At 43.6% G+C, this 21,462-nt stretch overlaps 1 protein-coding gene and 1 pseudogene across 1 annotated transcript; both read right to left on the bottom strand.

Moving 5' to 3' along the window:
• Positions 1 to 994: 994 nt before the first annotated feature.
• LOC122495230 lies at positions 995 to 4,368 on the bottom strand (annotated as a pseudogene).
• Positions 4,369 to 19,826: 15,458 nt separating this feature from the next.
• LOC122494757 (vomeronasal type-1 receptor 2-like) lies at positions 19,827 to 20,771 on the bottom strand. Its single transcript, XM_043600179.1, has one exon. The coding sequence runs from the start codon at positions 20,769 to 20,771 to the stop codon at positions 19,827 to 19,829; it is 945 nt and encodes a 314-aa protein (XP_043456114.1).
• Positions 20,772 to 21,462: the final 691 nt, after the last annotated feature.

The raw sequence follows: 21,462 nt of genomic DNA, 5'->3' as shown, positions 1-21,462 counted from the left end.
GGAAGGAAAAAAAAAAAAAAAAAAGAGGTTAGAGTGGGAGAGAGCCAAAGCATAAGAAACTCTTAAAAACTGAGAACAAACTGAGGGTTGATGGGGGGTGGGGGGGAGGGGAGGGGGGGTGATGGGTATTGAGGAGGGCACCTTTTGGGATGAGCACTGGGTGTTGTATGGAAACCAATTTGACAATAAATTTCATATATTGAAAAAAAAATAAACACACATTAAAAAAAAATTTTTTTTTATGAAATACTACCAATCTAAGGTAAAATGTTGGGGCACCTGGCTGGCTCAGTGAGTTCGAGCCCCATGTTGGGGGCAGAGATTACTAAAAATAAATAAATAGGGGCGCCTGGGTGGCGCAGTCGGTTAAGCGTCCGACTTCAGCCAGGTCACGATCTCGCGGTCCGTGAGTTCGAGCCCCACGTCGGGCTCTGGGCTGATGGCTCAGAGCCTGGAGCCTGTTTCGGATTCTGTGTCTCCCTCTCTCTCTGCCCCTCCCCCGTTCATGCTCTGTCTCTCTCTGTCCCAAAAATAAATAAACGTTGAAAAAAAAAAACCAAACTAAAAATAAATAAATAAAGCTAAAATGAATGAATGAATGAATAAATAAATAAAGTAGGGATGGCTGGATGACTCCATTGGTTAGGCATGTGACTTTTTTTTTTTTTTTAATGTTTGTTTATTTTTGAGAGAGAGACACAGAATCTGAAGCAGGCTCCAGGCTCCACGTTCTGAGCTGTCAGCACAGAGCCCGACCCGGGGCTCAAACCCATGAACCATGAGACCATGACCTGAGCTGAAGTTGGAAGCTTAACCAACTGAGCTGCCCAGGCACCTCTAGGCAGCTGACTCTTGATATCAGCTCAGGTCATGATCGCACAGTTTGTGGGACTGAGCCCCATCTGGCTCTGCACTGATGGCACAAAGGCAGAGGGAAAAACAACAACAACAAGAAAAATACATGTTTCTGATAAGACGAGGGAAATTTTTTTATTCAGGCAAAGCTGGGCCTGGACACACTGGGGTCACAGTTCATCAGCATAAAGGGGCTGAGAGTAGGAAAACACACAGCAAAGAGAGCTGACATGGCCACCAGCAACTGGCTGGGTTATTTATTTAAAATTTTTTTTTAACACTTATTTATTTTTGAGACAGAGAGAGACAGAGCATGAACGGGGAAGGGTCAGAGAGAGAGGGAGACACAGAATCTGAAACAGGCTCCAGGCTCTGAGCTGTCAGCACAGAGCCCCATGTGGGGGTTGAACCCACAGACCGCGAGATCACGACCTGAGCTGAAGTCGGACATTTAACCGACTGAGCCACACAGGCACCCCTGGCTGGGTTATTTAAACAAGCCACACAAACTTGACAAATGGAGGAGAGTCTATGACAAAACACAAAGGTGTTCACCAGAACGAGGATGCTCTGGGTGGCTCTGGAACCAGCAGAGAATCTGGGAGAGACACTGGTTGCATGAATGTATCAGACTCTGCTTGGGCCTGTGCAGGATGGAGACCATGTAGCCCCTGGCCCAGAGCATGAGCCCCAGAGAGAAAACATCAGTGAGCGATAGCCACACCACAAACAGAGAGACTCTGATATTATCGTGAAAGACCCCACAACAGTATCCATAATTCCTTTTTCACGTTATGTTTGTGCTGATCCACTGGGCAGTCTCATAAAGCGGGAAAATGGTGTTTATCAGCACATCCGGCATCCAGCAGAGGGCGGTGGAGGGGCCGATGTACTTTGCAACTTTCCCTTTAAGCGCTGCCCACCTGGAGTTCTGGGGACTGATGGTGATGGCCTGGAAGATACTCAACAGGCAGGTGATCTCAATGGACACACCCCTGACCACTCTCTGAACATAGAAGAGAAGGACACATCTAAAATCGTCAGCACACGGGGCACCTGGGTGGCTCAGTCGGTTAAGCGTCCGACTTCGGCTCAGGTCATGATCTCCTGGTCCGTGAGTTTGAGCCCCGCGTCGGGCTGTGTGCTGACCGCTCAGAGCCTGGAGCCTGCTTTGGATTCTGTGACTCCCTCTCTTTCTGCCCCTCCCCCACTCACACTCTGTCTCTCTCTGTCCCTCAAAAATGAATAAATGTTAAAAAATAAAATAAAATGAGGGGCGTCTGGGTGGCTTGGTCGGTTAAATGTCCGACTTCGGCTCAGGTCATGATCTCCTGGTCCGTGAGTTCGAGCCCCGCGTCGGGCTCTGTGCTGACTGCTCAGAGCCTGGAGCCTGTTTCAGACTCTGTGTCTCCCTCTCTCTCTGACCCTCCCCCGTTCATGCTCTGTCTCAAAAATAAATAAATGTTAAAAAAATTTTTTTTTAAATCATTGGCACACTGCCTCCCCCCAAAATCTGCCATCACGTGGGGGACTCCTTTAAAGAGAATGACCAAGGCGTTGGCTACAGTCAGGCGCCTGGGAATCAAATCTGCACACTTCGCCCCCAGTGAAAGAAAGGAGGAGGTAAGGGTGAAGAAGAGACAAGTTCCCCAGGATTCCGACCACAGTCTGTGACAAGATCACTCCGACTGCCAGATCCCTGGTGGCCTTCCTGCCAGTCCTCAGTGACTGATGCTTGCCTTCAAAGCCATTGGATCCTGTGTAGGAACTGGGGGCGGGAGGCACATCCAGAGTGTCAACTGAATCCCAACATTCTCCGTTTACTCTGTGGGTTCTAAGATATTTCTAACTTCATTTTTTCGGTCTTTTCTTAAGAGATTTTTCAAGAGTTAGGGGCACCTGGGTGGCTCAGAGGGTTCAGTGCGAGACTCCAGCTCAGGTCATGATTTCACAGTTCATGGGTTCAAGCCTTGCATCAGGTTCTGTGCTGACAGCTCAGAGCCTGGAGCCTGCCTCCGATTCTGTGTCTCCCTCTCTCCCTCTTTCTCTCTGCCCCTCCCCCACTTGCTCTCTGTGTGTCTCTCTCTCAAAAAATGAATAAATATTTTAGGGGCGCCTGGGTGGCTCAGTCGGTAAAGCATCCGACTTCGGCTCAGGTCATGATTTCACGGTCCGTGAGTTCGAGCCCCACGTTGGGCTCTGTGCTGACAGCTCAGGGCCTGGAGCCTGTTTCAGATTCTGTGTCTCCCTCTCTCTCTGCCCCTCCCCTGTTTCACACTCTGTCTCTCTCTGTCTCAAAAATAAATAAACGTTAAAAAAATTTTTTTAATGAATAAACATTTTAAAAATATTAAAAAAAAATATATTTTTTCAGGGGGTACAGTCAGTTAAGTGTCCAGCTTTGGCTCATATCATGATCTCATGGTTCGTGGGTTTGAGCCTTGTGTTGGGCTCTGCACTGACAGCTCAGAGCCCGGAGTCTACTTCAGATTCTGTGTCTCCCTCCCTCTCTCTCTCTCTGTCTCTCTCTCTCTCTCTGCTACTCCCCCACTTGTGTGCATGCACACGCTCTTTCTCTCTCAAAAATAAACATTTTGGAGGCGCCTGGGTGGCTCAGTCAGTTGAACATTCGACTTCAGCTCAGGTCATGATCTCACAGTTCGTGAGTTGGAGCCCCGCGTCAGGCTCTGTGCTGACAGCTCAGAGCCTGAAGCCTGCTTCGTACTCTGTTTCTCTCTCTCTCTCTCTGCCCCTCACCTGCTTGATCTCTCTCTCAAAAATAAACTTAAAAAAAATAAAATATTTTTTAAATGAAAAATAGATATATTTTCACTGGTATAAAAGTATACATCTATTTGTGGATGATGCTTTTTGTGTCTTTTGAACACACCACAGAGACATGCACACAGACTAAAATAAAAGCTATTGTTTATGAGTTGTGTGTTAAACTGAAAATTTGTTCTGTTGGGGCACCTGGGTGGCTAAGTTGGTTAAGTGTCCAACTTCAGCTCAGGTCATAAGCTCACGGCTCGTGAGCTCAAGCCCTGCATCAGGCTCTGTGCTGACAGTTCAGAGCCTTGAGCCTGTTTTCAGATTCGGTGTCACCTTCCCTCCCTGTCCCTCCTCAGCTCTCACTCAGTTTCTCTCGCTCTCGCTCTCAAAAATGAATAAATGTCAAAAAAAAAATTCTTTTAAAAAGAAACAATTTGTTTTGTTGATCATTTAGGAGTTGTATTTTAGAATTTTGAGACACTTGAACATATATTGATATGAGTGTTTCAAAGCAATAAGAGTATGTCTGTGACATGATTGTGGAATGAATGGAAATTTGCAGGACCGATGCCTGAACAATTTAGAACCTTCACCCGCGAAAAATGAGTATCTCCAAGTAAATAAAGGCGAGAGCCTTCATTTCCCAAAGCAAACTGTAAGCAAAGACAAAGAAGAGAGGGGTCTTTGCAGATGAAATACGACGCTTTATGCAGAACTCTCAGTAAGTTACTCCAGATCCATATTAACGACAAAGAAAAAATTTTACTAACCTTAAAACTGTATTGGCTTCAGAGTGGAGGGCTCTGCCAGAGAACTGAACCAAGAAGGTAAAGTTGGTGGTAATGGAACAAGCTGATGTCAGGTCCCTGACGCACCCTGGTCATGTCACTGCTGTGGTATTGTTGGAGGGGGAAAAAAAAACCAGTCAATTATACACCATGCCTCCAGCCCGTATCAGCGTCTGCCTTTGTCACCGGCTTTGGACCTCTATCGTTACCTTGGTTCCAAACGGACCCCAAGTTCTCATGCTCCACTGGTGGCTCCTGCCCCAGCCCCTGCGAATGCAAGGTATGAATGCGCCCCCTGCAGGAAGAGCCAGGTGTGCGAGGAGGCATCTGACAAGCGAACCTGATGCGGAGGAGAGAGCCTGCTCCGGATATAGAGTAACGTGTGCAAAGCAGGAGCTTTAAAACATTTTTTGCATATTACTCTGAGCTGTTTGCTACATTATTGTTTCTATGAAATATGTGAATTATACTAAAAGTTGTTGACTTTTAAAAAAATTTTTAATGCTTATTTTATTTTTGAGAGAGAGTGAGACAGGAAGAGTGTGAGTGGGGGAGAGCAGAGAAAGGGAGACACAGAATCCCAAGCAGGCTCCAGGCTCTGAGCTGTCAGCACAGAGCCCGATGCAGAGCTTGAGCCCACGAGCCAAGAGATCATGACCTGAGCCAAAGTCAAGAGGCTCAACCGACTGAGCCACCCAGGTGCCCCTATGATTTACTGTTTTTTTTTTAATTTTTTTTAACGTTTATTTTTATTTTTGAGACAGAGACAGCGCATGAACAGGGGAGGGGCAGAGAGAGAGGGAGACACAGAATCGGAAGCAGGCTCCAGGCTCTGAGCCATCAGCCCAGAGCCCGACGCGGGGCTCGAACTCACAGACCGCGAGATCGTGACCTGAGCTGAAGTCGGACACTTAACCGACTGCGCCACCCAGGCGCCCCTAATTTACTGTTTTTAATCAACAACGTTTAGGGGCGTTTGGGTGGCTCAGTCGGTTGAAAATCTGACGTCGTGATCCCAGGATCTCGGGATGGAGCCCCATGTTGGCTTACATGCTAACCATGGAGCCTGCTTGGGATTCTCTCTCTGCCCTTCCCCCGCTCACACTCTTTCTCTCTCTCAAAAATAAATTAAAAAAAAAAAAACTTAAAATATAAATTTAAAAAACCAAATTATCATCAGAATCTAATCAGGAGAAAGCATCAGTTTTATGCAAATTTCGAGCCATCTATAGCTTCCAAGTCCCATAATCTCCAGTGTATTTAAACTGTTTCCTTAGCAATCTAGAAAACAAGGTTCTCTTTTTCAGAAAATCCTGAATGATTTTAGACCACGAATGCCATCCTATTTATTTGTGCATTTCCTCATCCTGGTCCATACAGAGCCAGCCGATGGAACCTCTGGATGAAACCTATACATTAAATGTTCTTCTACATGGATATCCCAGGACCCAAGCTCATCCCTAATCCTGGGTATCAACAGGTCGCTCTGTCACCAAGGGAACATTTCCAACAGCTAAAGGCCATTACTTCACGGTGGGAATTGCTCAAGGCATAAAAGCAGCCAGGCTGCAGAGGGTTGAGAGAAAACTCTGGGACACATGGAGAAGGGTCTAAAGACCAAACCCTGACCCTCATGAGAAAAACAGGAAAAATAGAAGCTGAAAATAAGCCTGTCAGACAGGACCATCAGAGGCAGAGAAATAAACATTTCCATGTTCTAAAGCCACAATACTTCAGGGGCACCTGGGCGGCTCAGTCGGTTAAGCGGCTAACTCTTGATTTCAGCTCACGTCATGATCTCGTGGTTCATGAGATTGAGTCCTGCATCGGGCTCTGTGCTAAGGGTTCAGATCCTGCTTGGGATTCTTTCCCTCTCTCTCTCTCTCTCTCTCTCTCTCTCTCTCTCTCTCTCTCTCTCTCTCTCTGCCCCTCCCCCATTCTCTCTCTTTCTCTCTCCCTCAAAAATAAATGTAAAAAAAAAAAAAAATCCATGGTATTTCAGAAGAAGACAAGGACACCACCTGACCCAGGACTCAACATTTACCTGAGAACTTGCCTGTTGCCTTCTCTTCCTTCTCTGGGTTTCTTCTTTAAGTGAGATTATATGAAGGAGCGATGTGTGCATCTTGAGACTATGCCTTAAATGTGCCAGCCCAGCCCCTTCACCTGCTGCCACTACATCGCAGGCAGAGGGACCATGAACTGCAAAAAAGTGCCTGGCTGGCTCAGTCGGTGGGGCATACGAGTCTGCATCTCAGGGGTCATGAGTTCGAGCTCATGTTGGAGGTGAAATTTATGTAAACAACAGCAACAACAACGACAAAAAACAAAAGGTGACCTTCTCCCGACCTTTGTTGCAGGTAAGAACCAGGGTTAATAAGCTCCCACATGGAGATCAGCACGTGACTCTCTCCTTTCCTGTGTTCACGTGACCTCCCCTCCCACAACTCTGGCAACAGCATGGGGATGGTAGCTGCTCCAACCTGCTCCTTCCAAATTCACCTAGAGCAGACCCTTGTTACCTCCCCTTAAACCAAAGCCCGCACTCAACTCTCATAAGTGCACCTGGGAGCCCTCGTGATCAATCCCAGCCTCACCTTAGAATCACCTGGAGCACGTTATTAAAGTGACATGGAGGGGTGCCCGGGTGGCTCAGGTGGTTAAGCGTCCGACTTCGGCTCAGGTCGTGATCTCACGGCTCGTGGATCCGTGGTTCTCATCTTGTACAGACACGAGCAGCGAGTCCACCACGTTCACAGAACCAGCGTCTTCCCCAGATCCTCTGCCGAGGCCAGAGCCATCTGTAGACTCCTCGTGTCTGTTTTCATCCTCTCTTTTCTCTTTTCAGTTTATGTGATGCCTCTAGTCCGTCCTTGCTGGTGGCTGATGAAACGGCGCTGCCCTCACTGATCTCTGCTTCCCGACAGTTAGCACCTTTGTTCTCATGAACGAGGACAGCCGGGTATCCAGGCTCTGCTCTGCCTGCTGCACACAGAAGAGCCAGTGCCCCAATCTGGTGATCCAGCCCTAAATGTTAGATTTGTCTTTGCAAATGCAAAGTCCAGTCACTTATTCATTTGATTCTTTTTATAATGGTTTCGATGAGATATAATTCACGTGTAAAATCTTCCTTTGGGAAGTGTGCAATTCCATTGATATGTGTGTGTGTGACAAAAGAGTGCAATCATCACAATCTAGATTTTTTATTTTATGTTTATTTATTTTTGAGACAGAGCATGAGCAGGGGAGGGGGAGAGAGAGAGGGACACAGGATCCAAAGCAGACTCCATCCATGCTGTCCGTGCAAAGACCATCACAAGGCTTGAACCCACAAACTGTGAGATCGTGACCTGAGTTGAAGTCGGGCGCTCACCTGACTGAGCACCCAGGTGCCCCCACAATCTTCCCTACAACCCTTGCTCCCTGCTACATCTCCCTAACCCAAATACTAGTACATTCTCTGCTTCTATTTTTGACATTTCATATACATGATAGTATACAATCTGTGCTCCTTGGGAACTGGCTTGTTTACTTAGCATTATGTCTAAAAGATTCGTCTATGTTGTAGCGTATAATGGTGCCTCATTCTTTTTAAATTTCTGATGATGAGTCTATGAATACACTACATTTTATTTGCCCACGAATCTGTTCACAGATATCGAGTTGTTTCTACTTTTCAACAGTTAGAAATGATGTCATGAACTTGTTGCACAAATTTTTTTGTGTGTACCTATGTCGATTCATTCATCCGAGCTTTGAATCATATCAAATGTGTGCATACCATGGGAATGCTAGTTTGGGTAAAATATTGACTCTGCTGTGCTGATGGGGGTCCCTGCAGAGGAGCCAGCGCTACCCTCTGGCGGTGAGGCTAATGGGTGTTCATGGCAGTGGCGTCACTGACCTGGGGGTGGAAGTGTGATGGACATACCTCCACGTTATGACACTGCAGATATTACTGTCCTGCTGAACTCCTGTGGTCTCTCTTGGCCAGAAGATTCTCCTCCGCTCATGCGGAGAATGGAGTTTCAGAAAACTGCCAAATCTGCTGAAATGTTTGCTAGTATTTTTATCATTTTGGAGGGAGAGTTGATTAAGTGTGGTCTCTCCCTGCAGTTCCCGTCCATATCTCTTCGCTGGATCCTGGAGTGGTTCAAGCACAGCCTTGCGCAGCCACAGGACGGTTTTGAGACTGAGTCTGCATTTACAGAGCTCAGAATTCAATAGGCATGGCAGGCACCCAACAGACCATTATAAAATACGCATGCGTGGTTCCTTTCTCTTTATTTCAATGGGGAAGTTCTGGGTCTATGTTAAGGAACTTTTCAGGGAATTTGGAGGAGACCTGGGAAATACAACTTGGAAAAAAATGGACTGAATTTTGATATATTCAGAATGTTTCTTTTTTTCTTAAGATTTTGGTGGGGGGCATCTGCATGGCTCAGTGTGACTGTTGATTTTGACTCACATCATGGTCTCATGATTGTGGAATGGGGCCCCACCTCAGGCTCTGTGCTGAGCATGGAACCTGCTTGGGATTTTCTCTCTCTCTCTCTCTCTCTCTCTCTCTCTCTGTCTCCCTCTGCCCCTCTCCCTGACTTGCACACTCTCTCTGTCACTAGAATAATTAAAAAAAAAACAGATATTTTAAATTTTTAAGTAATCTCCACACCCAACATGGGGCTTAAACTCACGACCATGAGATTAAGAGTTGCACACTCTTCCAACTGAGCCAGCCAGGTGCCCTTATTTTTTTTAAAGATTATTTTAGGGGTACCTAGGTGGTTCAGTCAGTTGAGCATCTGACTTCGACTCAGGTCATGATCACACATTTGTGGGTTTGAGCCCCATGTCAGGTTCTGTGCTGACAGTTCAAAGACTGGAACCTGCTTTGGATTCTGTGTCTTCCTCCCTCTCTCTGCCCCTCCCCCACTCACACTATGTCTCTCTCTTTCTCTCAAAAATAAACATTAAAAAATGTTTTTAAAAATAATATAAAATTTTTAAAAGATTTTACTTTTTTAGACTTTTTTTCAAAGTTCACTTATTTTTTTTTAATTTTTTTTTCAACGTTTATTTATTTTTGGGACAGAGAGAGACAGAGCATGAACGGGGGAGGGGCAGAGAGAGGGAGACACAGAATCGGAAACAGGCTCCACGCTCCGAGCCATCAGCACAGAGCCCGACGCAGGGCTCGAACTCACGGACCGCGAGATCGTGACCTGGCTGAAGTCCAACGCTTAACCGACTGTGCCACCCAGGCGCCCCCAAAGTTCATTTGTTTTTGAGAGAGTATGTGCACACACGCACAAGCACGGGAGGGGCAGAGAGACAGGGGGACAGAGGATCCAAAACAGGCTCTAAGATGATAGCAGAGAGCCCAATGCAGGGACTCAAACAGCCCAATATGGGACTCAAACTCACAATCCGTGAGATCATGACGCGAGACCTGAGCCGAAGTTGGACACTTAACTGACTAAGCCACCCAGATGCTCTGATTTTATTTCATTTTTTAAGTAATCTCTACAACCAACATGGGGCTTGAACTCACAACCTGAAATCAAGAGTCACATGCTCAACCAACTGAGCCAGGCAGGTGCTCCCATGTTTTCTATGTTTTCATATTAGTGTTTTCTATATTTTCAAGGGATAGTTCAGTTTCCTTCACTAAACACTATTTTTCAAAACAGAGGAAAAGAGGCACTGAATATATCTTATTTAATTAATATACCTTGGGGCGCCTGGGTGGCGCAGTCGGTTAAGCGTCCAACTTCAGCTCAGGTCACGATCTCACGGTCCGTGAGTTCGAGCCCCGCGTCAGGCTCTGGGCGGATGGCTCGGAGCCTGGAACCTGTTTCCGATTCTGTGTCTCCCTCTCTCTCTACCCCTCCCCTGTTCATGCTCTGTCTCTCTCTGTCCCAAAAATAAATAAAAACGTTGAAAAAAAATTAAAAAAAAATAATTAATATACCTTGATATTAAAGTTTTGGGTTTTTTTTTGTTTTTTGGGGTTTTTTTTTGTTTGGATCATTTTTTGGGTTTTGTGAGTTTTTCTTTTTATTTTGATATTAAAACTTTTAAAAGAACCAACAACTGATGAATTTGTGTTTAAAATGGATAACACAATTGCATGGATTTTTTTTGAAGAATAGAGGACTTGTGACTATACATTTTGCAGAGCATTTGTGACTGATGCACCATATTACAAAAAGATGTTTGAATAGTCTCAGCAAACTACCTGATAATTGTTAACAGTTGTTCATATTTTATAATGCAGATGTATCCAGCCTCTTAGGTTCAGCATGATCCCAGTCAACAAGTACTAGTAAATTTCATGTCAATGCTCAGACATTAGAGCAGTCCCATAAGTCACAAACGAATCTCAAGAATTAATCTCTAGTATCACCACTTGTACTCAGGAATATACTGGTATTTGTAGCCATAAAATAAGATGATAAAATACAAAAGACGAATCTTAATAAAAACAGGGATGGGGGGTACCTGGCTGGTTCAGTCGGTAGAGCATGTGACTCTTGATCTCAGGGTTGTGAGTTTGAGCCCCACGTTGGGCGTAGAGATTACTTAAAATCTGTTTTTTAATGTTTATTTATTTATTTTGAGAGAGAACAAGATAGAGAGCAACTGGGGGAGGGGCAGAGAGAGAGTGAGACAGAGAATCCCAAGCAGGCTCCATGCTGTCAGCACAGAGCCTAACGCAGAGCTCGATCCCATGAACCGAAAGATCATGACCTGAGCCAAAATCAGGAGTCGGTTGCTTAACTGACGGAGCCACCCAGGCATCCCCCAAACTAAAATCTTTTAAAATAATAATAATAATAATAAAGTTTCATGCAATACTGGATGTGTGTGCATGTATGTGTGACTGGGTACAATGACAATATAAATGACAATATAAGAGATCAATGGACGGTTTTATTTTTTTTAATGTTTATTTTTCAGAGAGAGAGAGAGAGAGAGAGTGCAAGCAGGGGAGGGGCAGAGAGAGAGGGAGACACAGAATGTGAAGCAGGCTCCAGGCTCTGAGCTGTCAGCACAGAGCCCGACGCGGGGCTCCAACCCACACTGTGAGATCATGACCTGAGCCGAAGTCAGACTCTTACCCAACTGAGCCATCAAGGCACTGCAGACAGTTTTAATAGCAAGAGTGTCACTAAGGTGAGGGAACTGAAGAAGATGGACACAAAAAGGTTGAGGGAGCGACCATATACAGCCACACATTAAAAATGAAAGATAATCCTGATGGATTTGTCTCTGAAATGAAAAATAGGCTAGAAGGAAAAATAGGCTAGACACATATATGTGGAGACATGGTTTTTGAATATGTGACAGGTGTGGTATACAAAAGAAAGAAGGAAAAAGTAAACTGGGCTTTACCAAAATTAAATTAATTTATGCAGGGGCGCCTGGATGGCTCAGTCAGTTAAGCATCTGACTCTTGATTTCGGCTCATGTCATGATCTCATGGTTCATGAGAGTGAGCCCCGTGCTGGGTGTGGAGCCTGTTTGCAATTCTCTCTCCCTCTGTTCCTCCCCCATTCATGTGTATGCACACATGTGCATGCATTCTCTCTCACAAAAAGAAAAAAAAAATATATATATATATATATATATGCATTGAGGGATACTATCAAGGAAGTGAAAAGACAACCCATCTGGGAGAAAACACTGGTGAGTTATATAACTGATAAGGTTCTGATGTCCAAAATATATAAAGAACTCTTACAACTCAAAACAAGCAAACAACAACAACAAAAAAACTTTAAGATAAGCAAAATAATTGAATAAATATTTGCAGAAATAGAAAAACCCATCCTAAAACTAATAAGGAATGTCAAGAGTCCCCAAATAACCAAAACAATCCTAAAAAAAAGAGCAAAGTTGGAGGATTTACACTTTCTGATTTCAAAACTTACCGCAAAGTTAGAGTAATCAAAACAGTGTGTTGTGGACCATACATAATACACAGGCCAATGCTAGTGGAATAAAACAGAGAACCCAGAAATAACCCTTGTATATATGTCAGAATATTTTTGACAAGGGTGCTAGGACAGACTTTTTAACAAGTTGTGCCAGGAAAACTTGATATCCACACGCAGAAGAATGAAGTTGGATCCTTACTTTACACTAAACACAAAAAACTAATCCAAGAAGGATCAAATACCTAAACATAAAAGCTAAAACAATAAAGCTCTTACAAGGAAACATAATGAAAAAGTTACATGACCTTGGACATAGCAATTATCTCTTGGATTTGACACCAAAAGCACAGGCAGCAAAAGAAAAAAGACAAACAGATAAAATACACTTTATCAAAAGTAAAAGCTTTTGTGCATCCTAGTACATTATTAAATGAGTACAAAGGCAACCCAAAGAATGGAAGAAAATATTTGCAGATCAGGTATCTGATGAAGAGTTAATAGCCAGAATACATAAATAACTCTTACAATTCAACAACAAGCCCAATTAAAAAAGAGTCGTAGGACTTGAACACACATTTCTCCGAAAAAGAGACACAAATGATGTTCAACATCATTAAACAACACATTAAAAGATATTCAACATCACTAATCATTACAGAAATGAAAATCAAAACCTCAATGGTACACCAGTTCACACCCATTAGGATGATGATTACATAGAGGAAAAAAAACAAACAAAAACAAGAAATACCAAGCATTGGTGAGGATATGAAGAAGTTGTAACTCTTGGGTATTCCCAGAACAAAGGCAAAATGGTGCAGTTGCTATGCTTTTCCTCAAAAAGTTAAACACATGGGGGCGCCTGGCTGACTCAGTCAGAAGAGCCTGTGACTGTTGATCTCAGAGTTGTGAGTTCAAGCCCCACATTGGGTGAAGAGATTGCTTAAAAAAATAAAATCTTGGGGGAAAAAAAACATTAAACACATGATTACCATATGATCCAGAAATTCCACCTGTAGGTATATGCTCATGAGGACTGAAGTGAGGGACTCAAACAGATTTCAATACTCTTGTGTGATAATCACCTGGAAGTGTTATGTTGTTTTTTCATTACAGGGTTAATTTTTTTTTTAAATATTTATTTTTGAGAGAGAGAGAGGCAGAGAGAGAGAGAGAGACAGAGGGTGAGTAGGGGAGGGATAGAGAGAGAGGGAGACACAGAATCCGAAGCAGGTTCCAGGCTCCGAGCTGTCAGCACAGAGCCTGATGCGGGGCTCGAACTCACAAACTGTGAGATCATGACCTGAGCTAAAGTCGGATGCTTAACCGACTGAGCCACCCAGGCGCCCCTGAAATCTACATTTTGAAAAAATGTTTATTTATTTAGAGAGAGAAAGAGAGCATGAGCAGGGAGAGGTGCGGAGAGAGGGTGAGGGAGAGTGAGAGAGCGAGAGAGGGAGAGAATCCAAGCAGACTCCATGTTAACAGTACATGGAGCTGGATCTCACGACCCATGAGGTCATGACCTGAGCTGACATCAAGAGTCAGCTGTTCAACCAACTGAGCCACCCAGGCACCCCTGGAACCTAAAAATTTAGGCTGAAGAGTTAATGATTGTAAAATCTACTTTTTTCAGAATACCTCAAATATTTACACATAAAAGATTTTTAAATTACATCACCAAAAAATACATCTATGGAGTATTTATGCATTATAGTGTAACTGGCAAAGTTGAAACAACCCAAATGTTTAACAACTAATTGTTGGATTAACAAACTGGGGCATATCAGGACGCTTGAGTGGCCCAGTCAGTTAGGCATCTGACTTCAGCTCAGGTCATGATCTCGCAGTTCGTGAGTTCGAGCCCCACAGTGGGCTCTGTGCTGACAGCTCAGAGCCTGGAGCCTGCTTCGGATTCTGTGTCTCCCTCTCTCTCTCTGCCCCTCCCCCAGTCACTCTCTGTCTCTCAAATATGAATAAACATTTAAAAAATTCTTTTAAATAAAAATTTTTTTAAAAACTGTGGCATATCCATACAACGAAATGTCACTCAGGAATTAAAAGGAATGAACTATTAATCTACAGTACAGCATGGTTTAATATCAAAGGCATTACACTGAGTGAAAGAAACCAGTTTCAAAACGTTATATAATGTATGGTTCCAATTATATGATATGAAAAATGTAAAAATCTGACGGAAATTAGATTGGAGAATCCAGGTGTGAGCCTGGGGAAGACATGATTTCAAAGAGGCATGAGGAAATAATCTCTGGAGTGATGGCTAATCTCAGTACCTGATCACACACAGGGCTTCTAAGAGGTGGGCGACATGAACAGGACCCAAGAGCAACCAATGACAGCTCTGTCTCCAGCATGGTCCACCTCCATCCTGGAAAATTCTGGGCTTGCAGGGTTCTAGCAGCGTCTGCTGCATGAGGCCTCTTTCGCTCAATATTCCCAGGGAGGGTATGACATCATATGGTCAACATGCCCAAGTTTGTGATTCTACCTCCATGACAATATTGGACGTGTGAGCCCCCCAAGGAAATGAAATCAAGTATGAGTCAGAGTGAAATGAAATACACTTTATTAAAAATCTCTCCCTTCTGATGATTCTACCCTAAATAAAGTCTAAGGGACATTAGGTTAAAAAAAATAAGTGTAGTTGGGAATGCAAGCTGGTGCCGCCACTCTGGAAAACAGTATGGAGGTTCCTCAAAAAACTAAAAATAGAACTACCCTATGACCCAGCAATTGCACTACTAGGTATTTATCTAAGGGATACAGGTGTGCTGTTTCGAAGGGCCACATGCACCCCAATGTTTATAGCAGCACTATCAACAATAGCCAAAGTATGGAAAGAGCCCAAATGTCATCGATGGATGAATGGGTAAAGAAGGTGTGGTATAAATAAATGATGGAGTATTACTCGGCAATCAAAAAGAATGAAATCTTGCATTTGCAACTATGTGGATGGAACTGGAGGGTATTATGCTAAGTGAAATTAGTCAGTCAAAGAAAGACAAAAATCATATGACTTCACTCATATAAGGACTTCAGGAGACAAAACAGATGAACAAAAGGGAAGGAAAACAAAAATAATATAAAAACAGGGAGGGGGACAAAACAGAAGACATAAATATGGAGAACAAACTGAGGGTTATGGGAGGGGTGGTGGGAGGAGGGATGGGCTAAATGGGTAAGGGGCATTAAGGAATCTACTCCTGAAATCATTGTTTCACTCTATGCTAATTTGGATGTAAATTTTAGAAAAATAAAAAAATAAAATTGAAATGAATGAATGAATGAATGAATGTAGGGGTACCTGGGTGGCTCAGTTGGTTAAGCGCCCAACTCTTGATTTTGGCTCAGGTCATGATATCCCAGTTCATGAGTTCAAGCCCCTCACTAGGCTCTGAACTGACAGCACAGAGCCTGCTTGGGATTCTCTCTCTCCTTCTCTCTCTGCTCCTCTCCTGATCTCTCTCTCAAAGAAATAAAAATTTAAAAACTAAATATCAACAAGTAAATTTTTAGGTTCCATCTGAAATGAGATCATAGACTTTTGTAATGATCTTTACGATGTGCCATAAAAATGTTTTTGTAGGGGCGCCTGGGTGGTGCAGTCGGTTGGGCGTCCGACTTCAGCCAGGTCACCATCTCGCGGTCCGGGAGTTCGAGCCCCGCGTGGGACTCTGGGCTGATGGCTCAGAGCCTGGAGCCTGTTTCCGATTCTGTGTCTCCCTCTTTCTCTGCCCCTCCCCCGTTCATGCTCTGTCTCTCTCTGTCCCAAAAATAAATAAACGTTGAAAAATTAAAAAAAAAATGTTTTTGTAGGGGCGCCTGGGTGGCGCAGTCGGTTGGGCGTCCGACTTCAGCCAGGTCACGATCTCGCGGTCCGGGAGTTCGAGCCCCGCGTCGGGCTCTGGGCTGATGGCTCAGAGCCTGGAGCCTGTTTCCGATTCTGTGTCTCCCTCTCTCTCTGCCTCTCCCCCGTTCATGCTCTGTCTCTCTCTGTCCCAAAAATAAATAAACGTTGAAAAAAAATTTTTTAAAAATGTTTTTGAAGACGCTTATGTATCACAAAATCCCAAAATTCTCAGATGAGAGTTGAAGCTATAAATATCTGCTAAGACCAGAGAATAGAAACAAACACTATGAACTAGTTCTGTAAGGACCCTCTGGATCCCTTGCCTGTTCTCAGTCCTGACGCAATGATCCTGGCACTAATAGTAACTTTGGACTCGTGAAGGGAAGAATGAGCACTTTGTTAGGTTATTTTTTTGCCCTTTAGCAGAACTCGGTGTGCATGTTGAGGCCAATACAAACATGTGACATGGGCATACAAAATACTGCTTGTCTGACCTCATAAACTGGGGAATTCCTGATGCCCTCCAGGGATTTTTATCCCACAAAGCAAATTTAATAGGGCAAAAGGGAACATTAACTAGTTTTCTCAATGTACCTTATATCTCAATGATACAAATAAAAATGGAACAAATAAATGAGGGAGAACAGACAAATATTTCTTACAGAAGAATGCTAAATAGTATACACGGATATTCCTCTTTCCAAGAGGTGGAGATTAGTTCACCTGCTCTTTCCAAGAGGTGGAGATCAGTTCACCCGCTCCCACACCATTGTGTTTGGGCTAAACCTATCAATACAGAATGGGAATGGACAGATAGAAATTTTATAGTGGAGAAACTGGAAAACACTACCAACACTTGATAACCAAGTGGTCAAGATCGACATAGCCGGTGATAAGTAAAGATTAATGATTAATGAATAATTCATTTCCAGTGATATGATGTGATGAGATGTTTTTTCTAAGTAAGCATTGTCTAATCAAAGAAAAAACATCAGACAAAACAAATTTTAGAGGTATTCTAGATAGTACCTGAACAGTCCTCCACATACCTGTCAAGTTCATAAAATTCTAGGAGACTGAGAATCAGACAGAGAGCAGAGGAAGTTGGAGACACATGTCGGCTGAATGTAATGTGGTATTCTGGACTGGATCCTGGAAGAGAGAGAAAAAAAAAAGACATTCGTGTTAAAACTGATGAAATAAGAATAAAGTCTACAGTTCAATTTACAGTGCGGTGCCAGGGCTGGTTTCTTAGTTTTCCAAAATGTACCGTGGAAACCATGGAAATGTAAGATGTTAATAACAGGAGAGACAGGGGGAGGGGAAGATGGGAATTCTATGTTCTTTGCTACTTTCCTGCAAATTTAGACAGATTACAAAGTAAAAAAAATTACATTAAAATTGCAACCATTTATAAGTTAATTACAGATATTTACATTAAATTATGTTGGGGTGCCCGGGTGACTGGTTCGATTGAGCGTCTGACTTTGGCTCGGGTCATGATTTTGCAGTTCATGAGTTTGAGGGCCACGTCAGGCACTGTGCTGACAGCTCTGAGCCTGGAGCCTGCTTCAGATTCTGTGTCTCCCTCTCTCTCTGCTGTTCCCCCACTCACACACACACACACACACACACACTCTCTCTCTCTCTCTCTCTCTCTCTCTCTCAAAAACAAAAAATACATTAAATTATGTCTGAGCTGATATCTACTGTTTTCTTTTGAATGTGTCCATTTGCTCTGTTGGGTGATTTCAAAAGCGGGAAAGCTCATTAAGCAAAATGGATTCAATAGATTCACGTCTTTGGTCTCCAGATGGCTACTCCTCTGCTAATCCAAGCTTAATGAAGAGTTCCTCTATAAGCTTGTCTCCCCAACTTGGAAATGCAGGCACCTGCCTTGGAATCGACTTCTCATCAACCAGCCTGTTGGCACCAAGACCGATCCCAGAACAACTGACCTTCCAAAGACCCTGAATATTAATTCATTCTCATCATAGACATAAAATGTCTACTTAATGTTAGCCTTCTACCTCCACTCTTTTTACATCTCAGCTAACATATCATCCTGCATTGGCCTTTGTCTCCTCAGAATTCCAAGGTTCCACTGAAAATATTTTTGACGTGCTCATCTTTCTCCACACACGTTTTCTTTTTTCTTTTTTTAATTTTTATTTACTTTTGAAAGAGAGTAAGAGACAGAGTGCGAGCAGGGGAGGGGAGGGGCAGAGAGAGAGGGAGACACATAATGTGAAGCAGGCTCCAGGCTCTGAGCTGTCAGCACAGAGCCCAACGCGGGGCTCAAACCCACGAACCGTGAGATCATGACCTGAGCTGAAGTCGGATGCTTAACTGACTGAGCCACCCAGGCGCCCCAACACACACGTTTTCTAATTTCAAACTACTACTGTTCTCTAAGAATGTGAGACACAATATTCACAACCTGGTTGTCATTGTCCTTAACAATGAAAACCTAATTTTACCTCCAACTTCACCTCAGGACACTTGCGTTACGTTACAGGGATGCGGAACCCTCTGCCCTGAATTCCTCGAAGGAACACCCCACAGGTATTCTTACAGGCCCAACTAGTCTTACGATCACATGGCCAGTAAATCCCAAGGAAATTTGATATGTCACATTAAAAATTATACATCCAGGGTGCCTGGCTGGCTCTGTCGGTTAAGCGCCCAACTCTTGACTTTGGCTCAGGTCATGACCTCACGGTTCATTAGATTGATCCTGAGTTGGGGGTCTGTGCTGACAGCACAAAGCCTGCTTGGAATTCTCGCTCGCTCTCTCTCTCTCTCTCTTTGTCCCTCCGCCATTCATGCTCTCTCTCAAAATAAATAAATAAGCATTTTAAAAAATTATACACCCAAAGACATTTCCAGTAACTCTACGTTATTTCAGGACCGTTTTATTTATTGGACTCTGAATTTCTCCACGACCAGCATTAATAAAATGTAATTACATGAGTACTTACATAATTATTACATAGGATTTCATTTACAATGGCTGTTATTTACTCCTTATTGTTGTAGCAGAATCTCTGTCTTATTCAAAACTATAAAATAAGACTGACTGGGGCGACTTGGTGGCTCACTTGGTTAAACATCTGACTCTTGGTTTGGGCTTGGGTCACGATCTCACAGTTTCATGAGTTCGAGCCCTACATCGGACTCTGCACTGACAGTACAGAACCTGCTTGGGATTCTCTCTCTCCCCTCTCTCTTTCTCTGTCCCTCCCCCACTTGCTCTGTCTCTTTCTCTCTCAAAATAAATAAACTTAAAAAAATTTTTTTTAATAAAATAAGACTATTTTACTGAAGATTTATTGAAGGATGCGTATAACAAGTGGCTGAACACCAGGGTGCCTGGGTGGCTCAGTCAGTTGAGCATCTGACTTCAGATCAGGTCATGATCTCACGGTTCATGGGTTCAAGCCCCATGTTGGGCTCCGTGCTGACAGCTCAGAGCCTAGAGCCTGCTTCGCATTCTGTGTCTCACTTTCTGTCTCATGCTGTCTGTCTCTCTCTCTCAAAAACAAATGAACATTAAAAAAAAAAAAAAGATGTGGCTGAACACAGTGCAAACCAGACAATTTATATTTCTCTGATGAGACGAGGGAAGTGTGTATTTCTTCCCATGCACAGAGAGAAGAATCTGGATACACAGTGGTTGTGACTCAGGAGAATAAAGGGGCAGGGAGTTGGGAAACCTGAATTGATTAGGGCAGAGGTGGTCATCAGCCACCAGCAGGTCTTATAAAAAACAGAAAAATAAATGTAAATAATGGAGGAGAAGGTGTAAAAAGATACAAAGGTGCTCACCAGGACAAGGATGCTTTGAGTGGCTCTGATCTCAGGGGAGCACGTAGGGGGCACTTTGGTTCTATGAATGTGTTGGACCTGATGCCTGTGCCTGTGCAGGATGGAAACCATGAACACACTGGTCCAAGTTATGAGCCCCAAGCACAAAACATCATGCATAGATATCAATAACATATATAGTAAGTCTGTGTGTTTGTCATGCAGTTTAGAAGTACAGTATCCCAAGTCCATAGTTCTTGAAGTGTTTCTGCTGTTCCATTTGTCAGTCACATACACAGGAACCATAATATGGAGTATTATGTTCAGAGTCCAACAGAGGATATTTGAGGGGCCAATGTATTGGGAAGCTTTCCCTTTAAGCATTGCCCACCTGGAGCCCCAGGGACTGATGGTGATGGCTTGGAAGACACTCAAGAGGCAGGTGGTGTCGATGGACATACCCCGGGCCACTCTGTGAACAAAGAAAACAACTTTGCATCCAAAGTCACTGAGAAAAGATTTCAGCTCAAAAGCTGCCATGGTCTCTGGGATTCCTCGAGAGAGAATGACCAAGGAGTTGATTAAAGTCAAGTGCCTGAGAATCAAGCCTGTGGACTTTGCCCCGTATCCCCTGAGGTAATGGGACGTAAAATGGCAGAAGAGCCAGAAGTTTCCCAGGATTCCAACAACTATCTGGAATAAGAAGATCAGAGCAAATTTCACATCTGTTGAGGCCATTCTGTCATTTTCCAGGGTTCAGAGTTCGCATTCACAAAGAGAAGACTCTACATGAAAACAGGAGTTGTGGGCTAATGGTTCGTGGAAAATAAATTTAAAATTCTCCACGTGCTACTACTTTTCTCTGAGAATTTCTTTCAAATGCACACGTTTTCTTTGATTCAAAGATTTCCAAGTTCAGGGGCGCATGGGTGGCTCAGTCAGATAAGCGTCCGACTTCAGCTCAGGTCATGTTCTCGTGGTTCGTGAGTTCGAGCCCTGAGTCAGGCTCTGTGCTAACGGCTCAGAATCTGGAGCCTGCTTTGGATTCTGTGTCTCCCGATCTCTGCCCCTCTCCTTCTTGTGCTCGGTCTCTCTCCCTCTCAAAATAAATAAACATTAAAAAACACTAAAAAAAAAAAAAAAAAAAAAAAAAGATTTCCAAGTTTAACATATTGCTTTATATAGTTCTCATTTACTCTTTTTTTTCATTTTTAAAAAACGTTTTTTATTTATTTTTGAGACAGAGGGAGAGTACGAGCAGGGGAGGGGCAGAGAGAGAGGGAGACACAGAATCAGAAGTGGTCTCCAGGCTCTGAGCTGACACAGGGCTTGAACTCACAGACCATGAGATCATGACCTGAGGTGAAGTCAGATGCTTAACCAACTGAGCCACCCAGGTGCTCCTAGTCACTCTTATTAATGCTTTACC

Source organism: Prionailurus bengalensis, chromosome E2 (genome assembly GCF_016509475.1).
Source record: "Prionailurus bengalensis isolate Pbe53 chromosome E2, Fcat_Pben_1.1_paternal_pri, whole genome shotgun sequence".
Taxonomy (NCBI): Eukaryota; Metazoa; Chordata; class Mammalia; order Carnivora; family Felidae; genus Prionailurus; species Prionailurus bengalensis.
Note: the sequence above shows the minus strand (reverse complement) of the source record. Positions and strands in the feature narration are given on the sequence as shown.

Coding starts and splice junctions, on each gene's coding strand:
- LOC122494757 (XM_043600179.1), bottom strand. CDS start 20,771: ATGGCCTCAACAGATGTGAAATTTGCTCTGATCTTCTTATTCCAGATA.